Below are 22536 nucleotides of genomic sequence, written 5' to 3'. Positions count from 1 at the left end.
CCAAAGGCGCACGGAACGCTGTTCCCTTCCCACCAAAGGTGGTCCCTATTTTTCTACTTGCATTTTTTACGTGCTTTTGAACTGCTAGGTTGGCAGAAGCTGGGACAAGTAATGGGAGCTCACCCTGTTATGCGGCACTAGGGATTTGAACTGCTGAACTGCCGATCTTTTGATCGACAAGCTCACTGTTTTAGCCCCCGAGCCACCGCGTCCCGTCTGAAAGGTAGACCTTCCCTCTAACAAAATATTGATAAAGCAATTCAATTGGAAAATTAAGTTTGCACAGAACATCCAACACCACCTTAACATTCCATTGTAACAACCATTATAGATAGCTACCTCTTCCGATGTCTGGAGTGGTTGAAACTTCATCAACAAAGTGGGTGTATTTTTAAGTTTTTATCCCATTTTTGCTTTTGGACTACATTTAAGACTTTCCCATGCTTTCATGGCAGGGAACTGTATTACTAATTTTGACTAATCATGATTATTCAGAGACCCACAAAGAGTCTGGAAGACCAAAGTCCCCGTCTATTCCTCGTCTCACAAAGCTACCACGAAGCCAATTCTTAACTAAGTGGAGGATTGATCTTGGATCTCCCTAGCCCACATCCAGGGATGAAATCCAGCAGGTTCTGGAGAACTAATAGTGGAAATTTTGAGCAGTTCAGAGAAATGGCAAATACCACGTCTGGCTAGCCCCCGAGAGGGGTGGAAATGGAGATTTTGCAGTATCCTTCCCCTGCCACACTCACCAAGCCACGCCCACAGAACTGGTAGTTAAGAAAATTTGGATTTCACCACTGCCCACACCCCAAGTCTGTAAACCACACCAAATTTCCCCGTCTTAAGATCTTCAAACTAGGTTAAGACTGTAATTCCCATACTTGTCAATACTTCTAGAAAACTGAACAGAAATTTTAGCTATGTTACATTCTAACAAGCACTTTTCCTTCACTTTAATGCATGGGGAGTACAGATATTTTAACCAATTTTGAATACCCCCCCACAAAAAAACCTTTTGTTTCCTTTGTAACCCAGGTGTGCTGAACTTCTGACGTAATTGTGAAAGGCACAGCAGTCCTAAAAATGGAACTGACCAAACAATTACATCTTATCAGCCTTCCTGTTGTAGCCTTGTAGTTTTTTCTAAATCCAGGTGATTTAATGGTCAACTGTGCATGAAAAGCCTAAACTATCATGTTTCTGTATGCATGCACATGTTTTTTGATGCTTCAGAATCACAAGGCATGGAGAAAAATGCTGGCGCTCGCGTGACAGTTGACCCTTGCATCCATCCTGCCACTGTGGTCGTCAGCGGTGGCTTATAGCTTGTACACCTTCTATGCATGTCTAACCAACCGCAGTGTCAATTCACAAAGCATTTCTAGTCTGCACGCAGACTAGTCTAGACACATAGTTTATAGGTAATCCTTGACATACGACAATTGAGCTCAAAATTTCTTCTTTGTTGCAGCCCCTGAGATATTGGAAGACTGCTATCATGTCTCCCCTAGTCCTTCTTTTCATCAAACTAGATATACCCAATTCCTGCAACCGTTCTTCGTATGTTTTAGCCTCCAGTCCCCTAATCATTTTTGTTGCTCTTCTCTGCACTCTCTCTAGAGTCTCCACATCTTTTTTATATAAAAGGTTTGGCTGCCAGGATTAACCCAGGCTAGTGTATAAATCAGTGGTGATTAAGACTGCTGGGATAAATTTATGTCAAGGAGTATGTGTGTGTATAAAGAACAAGAAGAATGCATGACACTGGAAAAAAGACACAATCCTTTTAATTCCATACAACTGCAGAAAGACATAACTATTATCAGACAGCTTTTTAAGAAATTTCAGAAAATTTTGCTGGAGTCATTCCCTCCCTTCCAAATCTTCACAGCAAGCCCTTAGCTTTTTCAACATGCCTGTAGCAAATTCCAAGGAAATCTCTGAAGACCTACAAAAAGAAAATACATATTTTTTAATTACCCCAAGTAGTTTTTTCCCCCTCATTGCCCTCCCAAACCCCTTCTATACTATCTCACCCTGTATGCCCCAAGTATCACCTCTCTGCACTTCGGAATACTAGGTTAGAGAGAGCAAAAAAGAGATCAAAAACTTTGAATGCCACCAACACTCCAGCCTCATCTCAGCCCCATATCCGCAGGATTCATCCAGCTGTCACCATTAGAAAAATGTTTCATCATAGACAAGGCAGAGGTGGCGTGGCTCTCATATGCTGCAGGTTCAGAGTTATTTAAAAAGTGGCTACTGGATATTGCACGACGTCATACAGATCTATGATTAGCAGGAAGCACTCATATTTACATTGCTGTCGTTTGCCGAGCTGTCCACTCCACCAGATGGCCTTCTCCCGGAAGAAAAATGGAAGGTCACTGCATTGTCCTGTCCTCCTGTAGAAAGAATGTGAGAGCTGCCGGTCAAATATAGAGTTTTACAACTAGTTTCCACAAAATGGTAGTAAAATTAAATACAGTGCATGCTAATAAGCAGGATGTTAAAATGAGACATGTAGGAAGGCAGTCTTAAATGTCTTAAATGTGCGACACCCACCAGCACACGATTTATTGAGCTTTTCAACCCCCGGTAGGCCAACCATGGATACATCCAAGAAAAGAAAAGTTTCAGAAGAGAACAAAACATTTAATTCAACTACATATGCTAACTTTGTGGCCGCTCAAGAAATAGTCAGGCACAGGAAGGGTTTTGTGGCTCCCGGTGTTTTCTTTTCTGTGGGAAATGGGGCCAAATGGCTCTTTTGAGTGTTTAAGGTTGCAGACCCCTATGCTAGTCGTTCCTGACTCTAGAGGGCGGTGCTCATCTCCATTTCAAAGCCAAAGAGCCAGTGCTGTCCGAAGACATCTCCGTGATCATGTGGCCAGCATGACTAAATGCCAAAGGCGTTACCTTCCCACCAAAGGTGGTCCCTATTTTTCTACTTGCATTTTTTACATGCTTTCGAACTGCTAGGTTGGCAGAAGCTGGGACAAGTGACGGGAGCTCACCTTTACGCGGCACTAGGGATTCGAACCGCTGAACTGCCGACCTTTCGATTGACAAGCTCAGCGTCTTAGCCACTGAGCCACCGTGTCCCCTAGAAAGAGTGTAGGCAATCTGAAATTCCCGATCTAGAGCCCATCTCAAGGCATTTCTCACTCCTCCAGTGTTGAGATAAAACAGATGGCCCAAGGCACATTCTTCCCCTCTCCCAACTTCCCCAAAAGTACATCAAAGCAGAGAAAGGAACAAAGGAAAACCCCATGCAAGTGTAGCCCCAAACCTCTCCCCTCCTGCCAGAATGGCAAAGTCCCGATGGACTCACCCAATTTGGCCAAAGCAAGCACACATTTCTGCTTGAAGAACAATTATGGAATGTATGACCATCTGTCTCAAGTCAGCCCAGTTCAATGCTGGATTTATCCCAGCAAAGATGTTAGGACCAGTTTGTTTTTACTTTGCCTCCTTTTTGACCATGAGATCAGTAATTGGATCTGATGGGAAAGGGATAGGGAGGGTCCGGACTGCTGCTAATTCTTTTCATCCCACCTCCGCTCTGTCTCGTACAGAAACAACCACCCATCTCCATGAAAAAGTATAAACAGGGAGTGCACCTTGCAGGCTTCAGCTAGTGGCCTCAATATTTTACAAGGGAAATGAGGATAACGGGCATCTTCTCCAATCATCCAGCACTTCCAGGCTGTACCTGAAACATAAAAATACCCAACATCTGAATGAAAAACTAGCGTTAGCGCCCACATTTCTAGGCAGTTACTATTCAGTGAAAATATTACTTGGAAAAATAAGTATCTGAATGAAAATTATTCAACATGGCTTATGAACACTGAGCAAGTTCCACATGGAAACCGCTTCTGAACTTTGTGCTTGATGTGGAGAAGAATGAAACTCTTGACTTTGGGTTTTACCAAGTAGACTGATAGATCTTTCTAGAAACGGCTTGTTCATATTATTATGAGAAAAGCAAAAAGTTGTGATTTGATGTTAATACTTTATTTTACTGTAACAGAGTGATTCGGAAGTCAATGCTTCTCTTTCTTTCCCCTCCACCATCTTTCTCTCACTTCTCTTTTCCTTCTCCCGTCCTCCACTGCTTTTCTATTTTGTATTTTATAATACTTTATAATTCAATAAAAATGTTGACGTGAACACTGAGCAAGATGGCTCTCAAGATCTTTTTTTTAAAAAAACACCTCAGCTTAAAACAAGCCCTTAAAAATTCATGACAACAAAAAGAAAGAAGTAATTGAAGAAAATATGTCCCATGGGAACTGCCTCTAGTTTATACCTAGAGAGACAGCAGAAGAACTCCAAACTGTGCAGCTGTGTTTCTCAACTCAACAGCTTTAAGTCCTCCTGCTTTCGACAGGGGATGAATTAGAACAGGGGTCTCCAACCTTGGCCACTTTAAGCCTGGCGGACTTCCAACTCCCAGAATTCCCCAGCCAGCTTTGCTGGTTAAGTCCGCCAGGCTTGAAGTGGCCAAGGTTGGAGACCCCTGGCCTAGATTCCAGCCCTATGATTCTAAGTCTGCACTGTTTTTAACACTGCTCTATAAGAACATGCAGAATAAAGAGGTGTTCAACCCTGTAGGATAAGATAGGTTAACGCTTGAGAATGTAGGAAGGTCGAGTGACATCCTCAGCTACCAATGGCTGGGAAGTCAAAGTCCTTCCCATCTCATTCTTGCATGTTGTTGGAGATCTTGTGGCCACCGGCTAAGCCACAACTCTTGGTTTAACATGCCAACCCATTTTCTTGACTTGACACAAGGAACTCGGGGGATCCTCAAACTTGGTGATTTGCTAAAACGATGAATGAATTTATGCAAATCACATCACTCTTATGAATACTGTAAAGCAAGTGATTTTACTGGGGTGGGAGTTAGCTATTCTGGTACAGTAGCTAAGGTGCTGGGCTGAAAACCAGAAGACAGTGAATTCCAACCTGCCTCACAAGGTTGATGTTGTGAGGGAAAGAAAAGATTTCTTACGTCTGGAATTGCACAGAATAAAGACGGGTTGAATTGCACAGAATAAAGGCAGGCTAATAAATAAAACAGAGTGACTTTTTATTCAACTCTGCATTTAACATTAAAAAAAATGAACATCACCACTCCACCGCTTTAATTTGAGATCTCCCGAATTAACTAAGAAGCATACAGACCAGTGTTTTTCATTCTAGGCCGTTTAAAGACAGGTGGAGTTCAATTTCCAGAATTCATACTGGCTGGCTGTGGGGGTGGGGGGGATTCTGGGAATTGAAGTCAGAGTCCGTACATCTAAAAATGGCAAGATTGGGAAACACTGGTCCAGATTTACATCTTTTATAAACCTTTGCTGAGAATAATTTGCAAGTGTCCTTACGTCAAGTTGGGACAGGCGTCTATGAATCACCATGTCCAGCTCCAAAGCATTAATCCACCTCATCTTCTTTCGCGCTGAAGGCTGATGGGAAGAAAAAGAGAATTAGACTGAAAGCCAAGCTACTACAGGACACCAAAATTAGGCACAAGTTTCCTTGAGGGCTGCCCAATTTTTTTTTAAAAACCTCCAGTGATGAAGCACCCCCAACTTCTGAAGGCAAGCTGTTCCACTGGTTAATTGTTCTGTTAGGATTCCCCTTAATTCCAGGTTGCTACTGTCCTTGATTAGTCTCCATCCACTGTTCCTTGTGTTGCTTTCTGGTGCTTTGGAAAATAAGTTGATCCCCTCTTCTATGTGGCAGCCCCCCAAATATTGAAATTATTGCTATCATGTCACTCCAATCCTTTTCATTAGACTAGACATGCCCAATTTATCTGTGACTGGTCCAGTTACAGGTAAACAGAAATACGGGTCTAGTCACAGATACACCCTGAACTGATCTGTCTATGCTGCTCTGCATTCAAGCTACAAAATGCCCATCACTGAATATGAAAAATATGTATTTTCCCCAAAATGTTGCTGAAGAGTTATGGGAGAACAAACCAAACAGCGACCGTCGAAGAAAAATATTATTTTCGGCACCTTTTTGACTACATCAGTCACAGGTAAGACAGACGCAGCTTCGATAGGGCCATGGAAAAAAATAACTTGTCAGCCTTCCCAGGTAAGCCAGACAAGGAAACACAGGAGGAGTTAAATTTACCTTATTGTAAGGCTACCTTAACAGAATCTTGCAAGTCTGAAAATACAAATTTCCCACCACTTTTACCAACCTGATCCCTTAGGACAGGGGTCTCCAAACTTGGCAACTTTAAGACTTGTGGATTTCAACTGAATTTCAAGAATTCAGAATTCTGGGACTTGAAGTCCACAAATCTTAAAGTTGCCAAGTTTGGAAACCCCTGCCTTAGGATTTGGTCCTTCCTAAATTTCTTTCTCTGATGGGTAAGCCAGGGGAGCTCCTGCCTCTCATCTGATCGTTTCCTAGGCAGCATCTCTTCCCCCTTTCCCCCCAAAGTCACTCACACATTCTATTACAGAATGATTGAACATTTTTTGCACCCAACTGTTATACATTCCAGCACCATACTGCGACTGCAGCAGCTCTGAAGAGCTTTTCATCCACATCTATTCACTGCAAAATCAACTACGATACGCAGTGGCTAATGTAACTACATCAATACTATAAGCTTCCAAGAGACCAGCTGAGTGGGCAGCTAAATTAAATTTAAATAAATAAATAATAATTTAAAAATGTCCTCCAGTTTAAAAAGAGAGCAGGGTTTATTCTAAACAGGCACTGCTGGTTAGGTATCCCCATTACTGCTCTTTGTCGAGTTTATTTATTTATTTATTTATTAAATTTATTTAATTGTTTTATGCATGAATGAAAACAGTGTTGGATGGAGAATTTTGGAAGTTGAAGTAATTTTAAGGTTTCCATGCTTGAAAAACATGATTTAGAATAGAAAGAACTTGAAAAATGTACAAGTCAAGTCTGCATGCTGAAAAGGGCCCAGCAACGTGGAAAAGTGGGAATTGCAATCCAACACATTCACTGAATTTGAACCTCAAGGCCCAAGGAGAGAGACTCAGCCCCCCTAGCACAATGTTTCTTAACTTTGGCAATTTTTAAGGTGTGTGGACTTCAATTCCCAGAATTCCCCAGCCAGCATGGACTCCCGTTAATGGGAGATATAGGTATCAATGCCCAAAGCTAAGTAAAGCAACCAGATATAAATTCTCGGGAATCTGCAAAAAGATCTTTTAACTGCACTACTTAAACCACATCCATAACGACTTTAGAAAAAGGAAGATTTTCTAAGGGGCTCTGCAAGCCTAATAAAAAAAACTCTTTTGAAGACTTTTTCTATTAGAGTCTCCTGCTTGGGCGGGGGGGGGGGTTGGGGTTGGACTAGAAGACCTCCAAGGTCCCTTCCTTCCAACTGTTAATGGCAGGATTCTTTTTGCCAATCTAAATGGGCTCCCGCAGATTGTGCGATGAAAGGGGGAGGGGGGCGTGTGGATGACATGCGAGGAGACCTCTCCCCTATTAAACCTCCCACCGCCTAAGCACCATTGACGACGGGAAAGAAGGCCCGTTCCCCATCCGCCCACCCACCCACCCAATTAGGGACTCTCGCGTGGGAAATTGCAAGAAAGCGCCCAGACTCGGAACTTTCTTCCCGAGACTGGAGGAGGGCTCTCTTACTTTGATATCAAGCGTCTAAACAGGAATCGCTTCGAATTAAATAGGAGGATGGCGACGGATGGAGAAGCTTGGCCCCGCTACGAAAATGGACCCCTACTAACCTGCTCCTCGGCTTCCGAGCACGGAAAGAACGCTGGATACGCGGACGTCGCCTTTTATATCCCCTGTGAACGTCTAATTCGATTGGCTCCTTTAAAAAAAAAAGTCCTGAAAGGGCTCCTGGGAAATGTAGTTTTTATCCCAATCTATGGCAGGTCAGCAGGGCGCACACTTTCTGAGTTCTTAATGAAAAGATTTTATTGTATCAAACGAATGAACAAAGGAGAAACGGAAAGGCTTATTTTGAACAATCGATTATTAACATTGAGATTAATCCAGTTTGTCCCAACTGGAAGGTACAAACAAAAGAGCTCCTAAAATTATTTGACCAAATTGCTTGGAAAATCGAGTTTGTTGCCTTTTTTTTTTTTTTGCAAATGGAAAAATTAAACTTTTAGCAACACATTTCAGCCACCCCTTGCTAAAAATCAGGTACAGATTTCCTACACTGCCAATTCAATGGATTCCTGGTATCCTATACATACTAGGGGCCTATTCAAAACATGTATTCCTTAGCATAGACACAGATGTGAGTGTTTGGATTATCTCTAACTAGAGGAAATATTAAACTTCATATGTTGCCTAAAGTTGCCATTTTGTGTTCATGAAAACCAGAATTTGTAACTAAAGTGCAGACTTTTTTTTTAAAAAAAAAACTTTTTCCATGTTCCATCTACCCATCCCATTGTCCTTGTGAATCAAATCTCAAGTGTCCTGCCTGTGGATTGCATGTTTGACAGCTACAACCTATCCATAATCCAGTGAAAGGTTACGTACTCTGATTTTCAGATACATTACCTGATGGGAAAAAAATCATACAATTCAATATATGTTTACTTGGTTATTCCATTTCACAGGTATACAATTTTTTTACAGGTTATTCTTACCCTGTAAGACTTAGTGACTTGCATAAATTTCTCTTCATTTCTAAATTGGAAATAAGCCCTGCTATAAATGCATGAATTTTCCTTTCCCTGCAGAAATTTAACTAGGTGGACATCCACTGGAGACGTTAACACCCGTTTGCTTTTAGCCATTTTCCTTTAATCATCACTACAATAAACGCAGTGTAGTCGTGGGAATCGTCCTATTAACAATACAACTTGTACAGCAACAAGCAAGACATCTCAGACTGACATGGCCTCTAGACCTACCTAGAGATGCTAAAAATGCCAATTTATAAAACTGGCCCAGCATTGCTCAAAGCTTCAAAATCCCCACCCTTCTCTGCACCTTATAATATAAAGGACAGTGTCTGTGTATTCAAAACTGAAGGAAGCAACTTCTATTCTTTGAATGCAAGATTATTTATTTATTCATTATGGTTGCCCATCTCAATCCAATTCACCTGTAATCAGACACTAGGAACGTCTGTCAATCATTACTGCATTATCTTCATATGTTCAGACTGCCTTCAAATTGCGCAGCTCATGAGTGAAATACCGAACCTCGTTTGAGGGGGAATTATATTTCTCTTTTTTCTTTTCTTTTCCCACTGTTACTAGCAATCCTAGAAGTCCTAGGAAACGCTGCTGCATCCTTTCGGTGGCTCCCAATAAAGATATTATCCAGCTATGGAGTAGGCAATTAAAATTTTTCTGATCGCCTTAGACTTCTTCATATTAAAACAGAATATCTGGCTGTTTTAACAGAAGTCGCCTGTACATGCTTCAAAATGTAGAATTTGTATCCCCTTTCAGAAACTGCAAAAAGTTTGCCCAAGTTACTCCGCCTGCTCCCTCAAAGGTTTTTTTTTTCCTTCTTCATAGTGCGGTTTTGCTTCAAAATCATTTCTATGGAGATTTATTTCAGCAAAGAAAAAGAAAGGGCTCCTGGAACTGTTCGATGGGCCTGCTTCTGACTCTTGATCCCATTTACCCTACGGAGAACACCAGATATCCCCACCTTACTGTGTAAAAGATACTTTTTTTTTTATTGTAGTTGGAATTAAGATTTCCCATCTTTTATTTAGTTCATAAATTAGAACTTCTTGGCTAGGATAAACAAGTCTTGCCTTAGGATCAATGGGGGTGGAGTGGGGTAGAGGGGAAGGGAGAAGAAATAAAACTAAGTCCCCAAGTTCTAATTTCATCTCAAATAGAAGTGACCACAATCCTCCTCTGCTACACTCTGCTGCTCGACGAGTCCAGGAAGAACCCAAAGCTGTCCTCTGCATCCTTGACTTGAGGATCTGGTGGAGAGAGAGGGACGAGTCCGTTTGCAGCTGCAACTTCCATGCGCTTTTGGCAGGAATCCAAGGCCCACTGGCACACGGCTCGGAGGGAGCATTCTCAGCAACATGGCAATTATGCAGCTTGGAGCTCTGAAGAGACACTGTCCAAAGGCTGCCAATGGCATTCTATCAAGGCATCGTAGAGTTCTTCGCTCTGCTCCATAAACTGCTTGTTGGCTTCACTCACATCCGTCTGGGGCATCGGATCTGCCAATGGAAGGAAGCCTACATGAGTGAATTTTGGAAGACATTTGTGTGAGTGCTGAAATGCAGAAATTCTTTGTGGTTTGGATCGTTGTATCTTGATTTAATAAGCTCCAATATCAATCAGAATTTTACCTACACAGGCAAACCTCTTTGAACAATCGACAATTAAACCGGAACCCCAAACATTGGTTCAATGTTTTCTCCAAACTGGGATGAAATTAAAAATGGAGGGTTAAGAAAGATTTCACTGAACAGAGAGACTGTTTGTGTAAATAAAATGCCTGATCATACAGCAACTGGTGAAATAAAGATACAATTGTCAAAACTGGGCAGTTCTCCATGCATTCATCTCAAGCACTTTAACTTAGAAAACGATGGAGAGCTTTTTAATCCTTTTGTGAGAGAACAAAAATCTATAAAACTCTGTTTCTCAAACTTTTGGAATATAGTCTTTAGGAGAGTTACATACATATAGCAATAGCACTTAGACTTATATACCGCTTCATAGTGCTTTACAGCCCTCTCTAAGTGGTTTACAGAACCAGCATATTTCCCCCAACAATCTGCGTCCTCGTTTTGCCGACCTCAGAAGGATGGAAGGCTGAGTCAACCTTGAGCAATTCAGAATCGAACTCCTGGCAGCAGGCAGAGTTAACCTGCAATATTGCATTCTAATCACTTCGTCACCATGCCGGGATGACATAGCATATCAAAAACACACTTTTGACCAAATTAAATGTAAAGAAACTGGAGTTTTCTTCCCACTACCAGCTCTATATTTGTAAATGCAAATACTTGCTTGGATTAGCAAATATATTTAATTATAATACATCTAGAGTATTCAAAATTTCAATCTTTCCAAAAGCTTTCTGCTGGCCCAGAACTGATTTGGTTTGAATTGCCAGATTAGAAAAGGAAACATAATTTCTACTTCTAACGAGGAATTACAATAAGCAACCTTACCTTCTAATGCATCTTCACCCACTTCTTCATATGTCTGCAATAGTGAGAATTACAAATTATAAAGGAATCAAAAATTGTTTATTTAGAAGCATTGAACACACAGCTTTACAGGACTTACATAGCATAAGGACTGCACAGTTTTGATAATGCCTAGGAATCTTTACTCTCACCTGCATGGTATTCTGTGTGTAACCATATTGTGGGTAGCTGTAGCTGTAACTGCCGGTGTTTTGATCATATCCCCAATGGGCATAGTAGTTCTGATACTGTTGATAGTACTGGTTATAGTTATAGTTGTACATCTGATTGTACTCTACCATCTTCAGCCGATTACTTGGAAAAGAAACAAGAGTGGGAAATGAAGAAAGAGTCAATGACTCTGAGAATTCTGTAACATTTCTGAACAAAATTTAATCTATGACAAAAATCCTAAAATTACACTCATTTCATTCCAAGGCCGTCAGATATACTGTATATACTTCTAAAAGTCTGTGTTTGTAAAATTCAATTGGGTAAAACGGTGCATTGTAAGGCAATTTTTGAATCAAGATATCTCAAATGTATCCAAAGTTTGTATCCAAAATCCAGGACTCATGACTCCAAAGGAAATGAAATTTCAAGGATCTTCAGACCAGTTGTGTTGGTAAAGTTGTGCTCCTTACCAGCTTCTCGCAAGCAAAGTCAATGGGAAAGCTGGTAGGAAGTCAGAACTTGCTCCCACTGCTTTTTTGTCCACCTGTGGTCGTTCTGTTTATTTGTTTAGGTAAGGAAACTGAAACGACGACCTACACAGGTTGTCTAGTAAATCATAACTTCATTCTGCTGAGTAGTGTTTGTGGCTGCTTTATTCACTGCGTCTCATTATCTTAGGAACAGGGAAGCTGTGACACTCCACATGAGCCGAATTATAGCTCGCAGCATCTTCAGCATTAGACCAGATTGGCTGGCATTGCTTGGGGAGTTTGGTAACACCTGGAGGCCCACAAATTACCTGAATTTCTACTAAGGCTTTTAGTCAAGCTTATAGGGTGGCTCTCCAAGGAATCCACCCTTAAATCTGAATCTTTTTAGATCACCTTTTAGGAAGCCATTATGTGGCTTTCAATATAAGGGCACAATCCCATTGTATGGCCCAAACAAGTGGAACTGCTGAATTAAGCACACCTTCCATCTATACTTACGCTTTTGGTATGGCAACGCTCAAACGTATCGGCTTAGAACCAAGGCCGACAGCACCCTGGCACTCTATCAGTGCTCTTTTTTGCTCCAGTTCATCTGAGAATTTCACAAAACCATAGCCTCTGTAAAAACACAGAATAAGCAAAGGAAGGTAAAAGAGAAGGTCAGCTTGCACAATGTGTATGGAGATTGTCAATCATGCAGGTCATGGTAAATTTGCACCTTCTAAGAAGTTCTAGCTGTTGTGGTCCGCCGGCGGCCTGCGGAGCTGGCAGCAGAATTGGACAGTGAGGAGGCTGAGGAAGAACATGGGCCAGTCCTGGAGTCTGGGGAAGGCTTGGACGAGGGCTCTGCGTCGGAGGCAGAGAGGGGGCCAGGACCATCTGGGAGTTATGTACTGCCTCTGGAGCCTCCAGAGTCAGACATCAGCAAGGCAGAGGAACCAGGGGGAGCCTGTTCCCAGTCCGTGCATGTGCAGCGCTGCCAGAAGGCAAGAACAGTTAAAACAAAAGGGACGACTCGGGAGTAGGGCTTGGGAGATGATTGGCCCTTCCCATAAGACTTAAAGGAGGAGCAAAGGCATATGAGTCTTTGCAGGAAGCAACTTTGTTCATGCTGGTCGGTTTAAATTCTGAAGCTCCGTTTTGACTTTGTGCTCCATTTGGTCTTGCAAAGCTAATTGCCAATTAGGTCTTTGGCAGCGTGTCAAGGGAGATAAAGGTGGGTGCTTATCAGCCTTATCACGAAGGACTGTGGCAGACTTCTGTCGGACTCTTTACCAACTCTTTGTGATCCATTAGGGGCTATGAATGAACAATAATTCACAGCCATTGAAATAAAAGAGGGTTTTTGGGACTAATTGTGTGCTTTTTACTGTCTCAGGAAGCCTAGGTCAGAACACTAGCAGAACTTTTTGAAGTGCTGTTGACTCGTTTGCCACCTCATTTTACTGAACCTCCTCAAAAAAATAAAAAATTGTGGTGCTTAATTTAGTAGGCTTAAGTCATTAAGAGTATAAAGGGGAATATATGATCCCATGAGGCCAGGGGCAAGGCCCCCCGAGATCTTCAAAACGTGTTTTCAACTTATACCTGATATAACAGAGAGGGGGATCACATTGGTTACATTAAAATTCAATGACTTTTAAAATGTAGTTTTGTCTTGGCTTTTCCTAGTACTTTTCGGAATGTGATTTTCTCATTTAGTCTTGACCTATAAGAACAGTAGGTTTTCATCACTACTAATTTTAAGGATTACTGTCTTCTAGAAGGTTTAGCTTTCTTTTATAAAGGCTGACGAGATTCCCTTTATGAGAAATGGACATGCAAGCGTTCTGTTAGTCTAAACCAGAGGAGCATGGCTGGCTCAGGAATTCTGGGAGTTGAAGTCCACAAGTCATAAAAAGGACCACCTCCACACACACCCAGCCCCCTCCCCCCGGGTTTAAACCAAAGATGGGGGAACCAGGATCTCTGTTCCATTCGGCATTCGTTTCCTTTACGTAAACATAGGCCTTCACTCTCTGGAAATGTTGTAAAACTATGCTATACAGGTAGTCCTTGGCTTACAACCACAATTGAGCCCAAAACTTCCATTGATAAACAAGACAGTTGTTAAATGAATCGTGTCCGTTTTCCAACCTTTTTGCCATGGTCGTTAAGTGAAATCACTACAGTTGTTAAGTGAATCATGCGGTCATTAAGCAAATCTGGCTTCCTCCATTGACTTTGCATGTCAGAAATTCCCTAGGAAGGTTGCAAATGACAATCCCAGGACCACAGGATGCTGCAACCATTGTAAATACATGCTAGTTGCCAAGCACCCAAAATTTGATCACATGACTGTGGGGATGCTGCAACAGTCATCAGTGTAAGTACTGGTTATAAGTCACTTTTTTTTCAGTGTGGTTGTAACCTTGATCATTAAACAAATGGTTGTTAAGTCAAGGACTACCTATACTAAGAACAGATACACGAAAGAATATATGTGGGACTTAAGCTAGGTGCAAATCATCATTTTCTTTTAACGATCCCATAATCCCTTGCGGGGTGGAGTCTGGGCAACTGAATGGAGCTGAGTGTTTACTGGCCGGATGCCCTTCCTGTCACCAATGCAGAGTTACATTCAGCACTGAATATACTCAAAGTGCCCAGAGAGAGAAATATCTGCCTCTACGTAGGATCGAACTCACAGCCTCCTGATTGTGAGGTGAGAGTTCCACCTCTAGGCCACCACATCACTCACTTAAGCTAGCTGCAAATGCAAATAAAAATAGTTTGCACATTGGAATGGATGCTGGCAGATTACTTTAACTCTGTTGGGCCACTGCAATGAATAAGCCCTCATCACACACAGTTCAGAGAGACATCTTCCATAATAAAGAATATAAAAGTTAAAAGATAATAGTTTACACTGGACAGATAAACTACAGAGGCATCAACACTTGTACACATCTATTTTACCTCCATCCCCTGAATTAGCATCTTAATATCAACTACAGAACAGTGTAGAATTCCAGCACCGCTGTAAATTCAGTGCAGCTAAATCTTTTCGGATTTCTCTTAACCGACACATAGAAAGAAGGAGCATCTTCACACCAGGACAGCTTTCCTTCATCCCTTGCAAAACAGGAGCAAATAAAGCAAAAACACATTTTGGAGAAACTTACTTGGAAACGCCCGTCTGATCCACGACCACTTTTCCACCCCGACATGATGGGTATACTTTTACAAAAAATTCATATATCATCCCGTCATCTACATCAGGGGAAAGATCCCCAACAAACAGGGAATATTCTGGGCTGTGGGGAAAAAAAATAAGAGAAAGAATAGGAATTGTCCAAAGGCAGCTGTCAACAAAACTCAAAATTAGCATCTGTGAATTATTTTTAGGAGATCAGCCAGGAATATTCAAATTGTGTGTGTGTGTATGTGTGTGCGTGTGCACACAATGCGCCTGTATTGAATTGAAAACCAGTGGTGGCATTTTTTGCAGAATGATTGCAGAGCTTCGATATATCCTAGCCCTAAAATGGCAGCTGTGAAGTATGTAATCAGTTAAAAGACTGAGAAAGCTTTAATATTCAATCATATTTAATACCACACCGTCTAGGTTTATTATAGCCACCTCCCTTCAAAACCTGCTCGGAGACATTCTTGGAAATAAAGGTGATGCTGGAGGCTGGTGAGTTTTGCTTCGCTGGAGGTTAGTTCCTGCCATCCTTTTTTAAAGAGAATTTTATCTGGTAAGCCCAGAGTTACTGAGTTTAGTTAAGAAGGAGAAAATGGTGCCTTCTGTAGTTAAAACAGGGAACTACAGGGAAGGGAAGACTAAAACATGAATTAAAACCTATTTAATTCATAATTTGTGCCATAAACACAGCGCGAAGCTTCATTTCCTTCTTTTTCCAAGAAAACCAATGACAGTTGTAACCTGTAATTGTTCAGTCTAGGCAAAACTTTTAAGTCAGTGTTTCGCAACCTCAACAAATTTAACGTGTGTGGACTTTAATTTCCAGAATTCCCCAGCCAGCGTTTTGCTTGCTGGAGAATTCTGGGAGTTAAAGTCCATACATCTTAAAGTTGCCAACGTCAAGAAACACTGCTTTAAGCAACTGTTTAATTTTATTTTACATTCTCCTGTCTCTTGAAATCTCTAAATACCTATTCAGAAATATATATAAGGGGAAAGGGCTACATTTATTTAGACGTTTGGATGAAAAATATGCTGAAAAGTTATTTTTTTTAAGGCAAATACCTCCCCCAAACAAATGAATACCTTTTAGAGTTTTTAGTGTAAGTGTAAGTTGGAACTGTCCCCATGAGGTATCAAGGAGCTTTGCACCATCTGCTCTCCTGTGATAAGCAGAACTCCAACCATCTTTCATTGATATGCCACAAGTTCCTACCTTCTTATGTTTTATTATAGAAAGTTTCACTATGTCCTCTATCTTAGTTAACTTCTGAACATTAAATGATAATAGTTTTAATAACAAGATGTGGAAGCTATCTTTCTGTTCCTAAGCATTTCACTGAATGGCAGTCATTAATAATACCAGAAGAAACCATGAACAGGGCTCCAAATGCTTTTACAGTTAATAGAAACAGTCTCAAAGTTTATTACTGTTTCCACCATTCCAACCCCACCCAAATATAATCTAGGGCAGGGCGTCTCCAACCTTGGCAAGTTTAAGACTTATGGACTTCAACTCCCAGAATTCCTCAGCCAGCGAAGCTGGGAGTTGAAGTCCACAAGTCTTAAACTTGCCAAGGTTGGAGACCCCTGATCTAGGGCACTACTTCTCAACCTTAGCAACTTTAATATGTGTGGACTTTGACTTCCAGAATTCCCCAGTCAGCATTTTCCCCATTTGGAAAAATCCATTCAATTTCCTAGAGAAATGAAATGGCTTTGGCATAGCATTGCTTTTCGATGGACTAAAACATGCATGAACTAAGGGCCCAGTTCTTTAGAAGTCAGGCTGTGGCGCCATTGAAGCTTAATAGTTTGCAGAGTTTGAAATGTGTTACAATCCTGCTTGCTGCATTATCCAAGAAAGTGATTGCTGAGGCTATCAGTTAATGAGTAAAATGCATCCACAGTAACCACTGCATTGGATAATAGCAGAGTTAGCAACATGAGCTGGAAAAACGTGTAGTACAACTGCCAGGGAATTTTCATCCATTAGCACAATGCCGCTGCTTGGGACACTTGTATGAGAATTACCCTTCAGGATTTTCTTAGGAAAAAATAAGCTGAACATCACACTGGTGCCCACATAAAAGATAAGAACATGGAAATACTTCTCTTAGAGTTTAGCTTACCTATTATCAGGCTGCTTCCCATATGTGGCATAATTTAATTTAAAGCGCTTTGTCTGAAATACAAAGTAAAGATGCAAAAACACATTTTAAACATGACAGTTCAAGGGAAATAACAATTACAGAGTTTTACGTGAGTTTTGCTACACAGTAATTTGGTTTAGCTCTTTCTGATCTACTCATGTGAGTAGAACAGAAAGCTCACGCAGATGGAATACTGAAATATGTTTGTACAGACTTTAGCTGGGATAAACACCTTCCCTTACTATTCTGATTATTTAGTGGACCCAACCACATACCATTTTGTGCAGCACAAAGGCTGTGCTAGAAACCAGGAGACTGCAAGTTCTAGTCTCGTCTTAGGCATAAAAACCTGCTAGGTAACTTTGAGTCAATCACTAGGACCCTGTGAGTTCTACTTCCACCTTAGGTATGAATGCTGGCTAAGTGATTTGGGGCCACTTATCAGGAGATTCTTAATCGTGTTTAGGCATGAAAGCCACTTTGAGTTGACCAATACACATAAAAGGTAGGATAAAATATATATTTATATCTTGCCTTTATTATTTTTATATATAACTCAAATAGTTCAAGGCGGGGAATATACCAAATACCCCTTCCTCCCTCTCTTTTCCCCACAACTCTGGGAGGCAGATTGGACCGAGAAAGATATGATTTAGAAATCCCAACGACTTAAGTGGGGCTTCTTCACAAGTAGGTTTAGGATTTCAGAGTGGCTTTTCAGATGAGCTTCTTTACTTACAGGGGTGGCACCAGGAAGGGGCTTCCCGTTGATTTTATGTAAACATTTCTCTGCTGTGGCCAGATCAGCAAATTCTACAAAGCAATAGCCTGCTGGAATCCTGGAAGGAGAGAAATAGGTCATTCATTGCCTGTGTTTGTGCCTGTCAGTGAAAAATGTTGTGGAGAATAATGCTACCAATGTTTACTAGCCACAATAGCTATATATTACCTCCGGTGTCAAGGCAGTACGCCTCTCAAATCCCAGTTGCTGGAAAACACTAGCAGGAGGGCGCTATTGCTCTCATGTCCTGCTTATGAGTTTCCCAGAGGTATCCCCTTGGCCATTGTGGGAACAGAATGCTGGGCTAGATAGGCCTTTGGTCTGATCCAGCATAATTCTTCTTATGTTCTGCTTTACTGCAAAGTGAGAGATCAGGACTTGGCAATCATATCTCAAACAACGTGTCAAATTATGTTCTGCAACAGAGGCCATAGAGATGGCGACCAGGATGACAGCTTTTCCAGTAGTGGCAACCTGTTTACAGAGTGATGTTCTCAAGACAAATTAAGGCGGCATTCATAAAGATACCAGATTGAAATTACATGCACTTGAAAAAGGAATCATTCACGATCTGTCTCTTGATTGCTTTTAACAATTTTGGCAGAAAAGTTTTGGGGGTGCTCCCATTCTTAGAAAGGACTAGGAGAGGGAGCTGCGATCAATCAGTGAAAGAAGACTGATCTAATGGACTGACTCTGGATAAGCATCGCATCTTGTCCCTGTGGCAAACTAGATAGGGTTAATTAACAGGGGCTCACTTTATAAGATGCCCCAAAGTCACAACATGGCTTGTTTAATTTTAGCCCAATGTGGAATAGGAACCATAATATACCATAGTTTATGCATCATATAGCAGTTACAATATTAGTGACTTCTTCAATAAAGCCTGGTTAAACTGTGGTCCACTAGCACAAGTTAGGAATTAAAGCAGTATCCAAGTCACACAATCTATAGATGGGTTGAAAATAACCTTCCCACCAAAATATATATACATCAATAGCCACTACATGAAAAACAAACAATCTATTCTGAATATGCACATCGACAGCCAATAAATTAAAAAAACCAAGCAAATAACCCCATCAGTCTATTCTGAATATACACATTAACAGCCAAGAAATAAAAAACAATCAATACCCTGTCAATCTATTCCGAATTATCTTCACACTCAGGACTAGTTGTCCCATAGTAGCAAAAGCTCTTGAAATGAAGTTCTCATCCATATAGGGCTCCAGCTAAAGAGAGAAAGAGAGACAGAAAAATAAGACAAGGGTAACATAATTCAGCAACAATAAGAATAATATAATTAAGTGCCATTTAAGAGATGCTGCTTGACTCTTCTCGCCTGCAGGAAGCTGTCTAAAGTGATCCAGGAATACACCTGTTATTAGAACAAGCTTCCTGAAATGAAGTTGCCAACTCTTTGAAGAAAGGGAAAGGGAAGCTGCAGTAGTTTTCTCATTTCCATGCTGTCAAAACTCGGCTCCAAGCAAATCAAATCAAATATAGTGGAATGATGGAAGAGCCAAGAGATCTGCATGGTCCCCTACTTTGTTAAACAGGAAAACATTTCAATGATAGTTAAACCATCCACAACAGAGATACATTTTTCTGCCTTCGTGTATTGTCTTCTAAAAAAAATTATCTAAAAGCAAGGAAATCGTGTAACCTGGCTCTGTTCCAATCCACCAGTACTACGAACTGAAATTAAAATTTAGCATGTGTTACTGAATTAAAATCCTTCTTCCTTTGTTAATCTCTCGTTCTTTCCTTCCCCTTTTGCATCTCTATTTGAAACGGAACATTTCAGATACACAAAGGGTTACTCAAAAGTTAAGAGAGCCACAGGTGGAGGAGACTACAAACAGGAATAGGATAGCACTCTATGCATTTGATGGAAATTGACAGATGGAAATTTGATCAATGTGCAGATTTTCTAAGGGTTGTCCAGGAGTTTTTGGTATGGCACCCAGTATACCGATTGCATTGGGACCACCGTGGTCTATTATTACTATTTAAATTTATTATGGCAGAGAGCCAGATAGCGGTTAAGGTATCAGGCTAGAAACCAGAAGACACGACCACAGGGCAGCTGGGTGACCTTGGGCCAGTCCCTTTCTCTCAGCCCCAGCAAGGAGGCAATGGCAAACCACTTCTGAAATACCTTGCCAAGGAAACTGCACAGCATTCTCCAAGAGTCAACGCTGACTTGAAGACACACATAAATATCTCAGAACAAAGTAGAATAGCAAGAGCTGGAAGGACCTCGGAGGTCTTCTACTCCAACCCTCTGCTGAAGCAAGGAGACCCTCCACCATTCCGGACAAGTGGCTGTCCAGTCTCTTCTTAAAAGCCTCTAGTAATATGCCGACTCTGTACTTAGTTTACTTTACTGTCATTGCACATGGCACAACGAAATTAAATGCTGTCTCCAGTGTACATTATAAGTATAAAAATAAAAACACAAACATACGTCCTATATAATTGAAAATGGGGACGGGGGGGCGCGGAGAGAATTGATATTGCATTATACCGTAGAATTCAATATTGTTATTGCCCTGGGATAGAAGCTGTTTTTCAGCCTATTTGTCCTTGTTTTTAATGATCCTGTACCGTCTGCCGGATGGTAATAGTTCAAAAAAAAAAGGGGGGGGGGTTGGTGCCCAGGATGATTAAGAATGTTTTGAACTTTCTGTAAAACCCCTTAAGAGGGGTTTGTAAAGCCCTGCGAAGCGGTATGGATACAAGTCTAAAATCCTATTGCTGTTGTGCTCACCCCTTTCCAGAAGACTCTGGCCTTACAACATCCCCCCCACCCCAAACCCCCCACCCCAAAAAAAACCCCTCAAAAGTAAAGACCAGGAAGCAGGACAAAGCAACCCAGCCACTGGGAGCCATTAAAATCCGACCCTCTTCCCCCCCCATCACCCACCCCCGGTCTGGGAAGCAGAGCCAGGACTTTGGGGGGGGGTCTTTAAGCCCCCTCCCCCAAGCAAGAGGGGCGCCATACGGATCTCGTGGGGGGGGGCTTCTAATTCCTTCTCAAGAACCAGCCACCCAGCGAGGGGGGAACTCCAGGCACTTCGCCACTGCGGAGGGCAGCGGGGACCCCCTCCTCAGCTTCATCCTCCCCCACCCCCCACCCCCACCTCAAGGGGGTCTCCTCCTCGCCTATCCAGAAAGCCCCCCCCGACGACCTGGCGGCACACCCCCTCGGCTCCCGCCCGCCCCGTGAGGTGAGGACCGGGCAGCGACCCCTCAGCCCCAAACTCTCCCTGCACGAGGGGGCTTAGCCAGCTAGACCCCCCCCCCCGCCGCGAGCCCCCTCCCCCCGACAGCCCCTCCCCCCCCCGACCGCCGCCACTACTACTCACGTCTCCCATCCACAGGCTGGCGGCCATGCTGCTCTCGCCGCTCCAGGGCGCCCGGGCCGAGGGGCGGGCGACGGGGAAGCCTGCCCCGCTCAACCCCGCCGCCGCCGCCGCTTCACCGCGCTTCCGCGGCCCCCGCCTCGCTTTTTTTTTCTCCCTCGGCGCGAGCTTTCTCCTCCCCCCCCCCTTCCCCTCCCGCGCGTCTCGGCGAGAGGCGGAAGAAGGCCGGAGCGGCGGCAGGGCACTCTTGCCCACAGCGGCCCCTGCCGTCGCGGAGGAGTCCCTGCAACGCTCCCGTCCTCCTGAGACGGGTTCAGTTCTGGCACTGTCCTGCTTTCTTGGCCGGCGTTGAGGATTCGGTTGGGGGCCCGTCGTTCGAGGCTGGGGGGCCCGTCGAGCTGGGAAAAGGGCTCGGTCGGTGGCCGGGTTAAAGGCGTTAAGGGAATTCCCTGAAGTCTGGTTGACTTCATGAAGCTTTTCTTCATGGTGGGTTCCCAGGGTAAGTAAGTAGAGTAGAGTAGAGTAGAGTAGAGTAGAGTAGAGTAGAGTAGAATAGAATAGAATAGAATAGAATAGAATAGAATAGAATAGAATAGAATAGAATAGAATAGAATAGAATAGAATAGAATAGAATAGAATAGAATTCTTTATTGGCCAAGTGTGATTGGACACACAAGGAATTTGTCTTTGGTGCATATGCTCTCAGTGTACGTAAAAGAAAAGATACGTTCGTCAAGAATCATAAGGTACAACACTTAATGATAGTCATAGGGAACAAATAAGCAATCAGGAAACAATATCAATACAAATTTTAAGGATACCAGCAACAAGGTTACAGTCATACAGTCATAAGTGGGAGGAGATGGGTGATGGGAACGATGAGAAGATTAATAGTAGTGCAGACTTAATAACTAGTTTGACAGTGTTGTGGGAATTGTTTGTTTAGCAGAGTGATGGCGTTTGGGAAAAAACTGTTCTTGTGTCTACTTGTCTTGTTGTGCAGTGCTCTATAGTGTTGTTTTGAGGGTAGGAGTTGAAACAGTTTATGTCCAGGATGTGAAGGGTCTGTAAATATTTTCACAGCCCTCTTTTTGATTCGTGCAGTATACAGGTCCTCAATGGAAGGCAGGTTGGTAGTAATTGTTTTTTCTGCAGTTCAAATTGTCCTCTGAAGTCTGTGTTTGCCTT

General features: G+C 42.3%; 1 protein-coding gene, 1 long non-coding RNA gene and 3 other non-coding genes across 8 annotated transcripts; all 5 read right to left on the bottom strand.

Annotated features, from left to right (window-relative positions):
• Positions 1-1775: 1775 nt before the first annotated feature.
• Positions 1776-7825, bottom strand: LOC148112408 (uncharacterized). 3 transcript variants are annotated; one of them, XR_015729470.1, is made up of 5 exons: positions 7773-7825; positions 5400-5480; positions 3630-3721; positions 2326-2411; positions 1776-1954 (listed from the first exon to the last, which is right to left on the bottom strand). It is a non-coding gene; the product is annotated as an uncharacterized LOC148112408 (long non-coding RNA). The 3 variants fall into 3 exon arrangements; XR_015729471.1 differs by having other exon boundaries at positions 7672-7780; XR_015729469.1 differs by lacking the exons at positions 3630-3721; positions 5400-5480; positions 7773-7825 and adding exons at positions 3024-3112; positions 3341-3539.
• Positions 2139-2212, bottom strand: LOC117663540 (small nucleolar RNA SNORD99). The gene has a single exon (XR_004590735.1). It is a non-coding gene; the product is annotated as a small nucleolar RNA SNORD99 (small nucleolar RNA).
• On the bottom strand, positions 4649-4781 carry LOC117663537 (small nucleolar RNA SNORA44). Its single transcript, XR_004590732.1, has one exon. It is a non-coding gene; the product is annotated as a small nucleolar RNA SNORA44 (small nucleolar RNA).
• LOC117663536 (small nucleolar RNA SNORA16B/SNORA16A family) lies at positions 5955-6096 on the bottom strand. Its single transcript, XR_004590731.1, has one exon. It is a non-coding gene; the product is annotated as a small nucleolar RNA SNORA16B/SNORA16A family (small nucleolar RNA).
• A 967-nt stretch (positions 7826-8792) lies between the features above and the next one.
• TRNAU1AP (tRNA selenocysteine 1 associated protein 1) lies at positions 8793-21607 on the bottom strand. Of its 2 annotated transcripts, none has more exons than XM_034413648.3 (9): positions 21352-21607; positions 19115-19212; positions 17936-18035; positions 17176-17228; positions 15021-15152; positions 12355-12474; positions 11344-11506; positions 11174-11207; positions 8793-10210 (listed from the first exon to the last, which is right to left on the bottom strand). In XM_034413648.3, the coding sequence occupies exons 1-9, from the start codon at positions 21376-21378 to the stop codon at positions 10077-10079; spliced, it is 861 nt and encodes a 286-aa protein (XP_034269539.1). In that variant the 5' UTR covers positions 21379-21607; the 3' UTR covers positions 8793-10076. The 2 variants fall into 2 exon arrangements, with proteins under 2 accessions (XP_034269539.1, XP_034269538.1); XM_034413647.3 differs by having other exon boundaries at positions 8793-10228; positions 21352-21598.
• Between the last annotated feature and the right edge of the window lie 929 nt (positions 21608-22536).

The sequence above is a fragment of the Pantherophis guttatus genome, chromosome 10 (genome assembly GCF_059756535.1).
Source record: "Pantherophis guttatus breed Tessera chromosome 10, ASM5975653v1, whole genome shotgun sequence".
Lineage (NCBI taxonomy): Eukaryota > Metazoa > Chordata > Lepidosauria > Squamata > Colubridae > Pantherophis > Pantherophis guttatus.
The sequence above is the reverse complement of the archived record's forward strand: the minus strand, read 5'-3'. Positions and strand labels throughout refer to the sequence as shown.

Coding starts and splice junctions, on each gene's coding strand:
- TRNAU1AP (XM_034413647.3), bottom strand. CDS start 21,378: ATGGCCGCCAGCCTGTGGATGGGAGAC. Junction 17,229..17,935: donor CCCTTCCTGGTGCCACCCCT/GTAAGTAAAGAA, acceptor TTTGTATTTCAG/ACAAAGCGCTTTAAATTAAA. Junction 11,507..12,354: donor AGCGTTGCCATACCAAAAGC/GTAAGTATAGAT, acceptor TTCTTTTCCAAG/TAATCGGCTGAAGATGGTAG.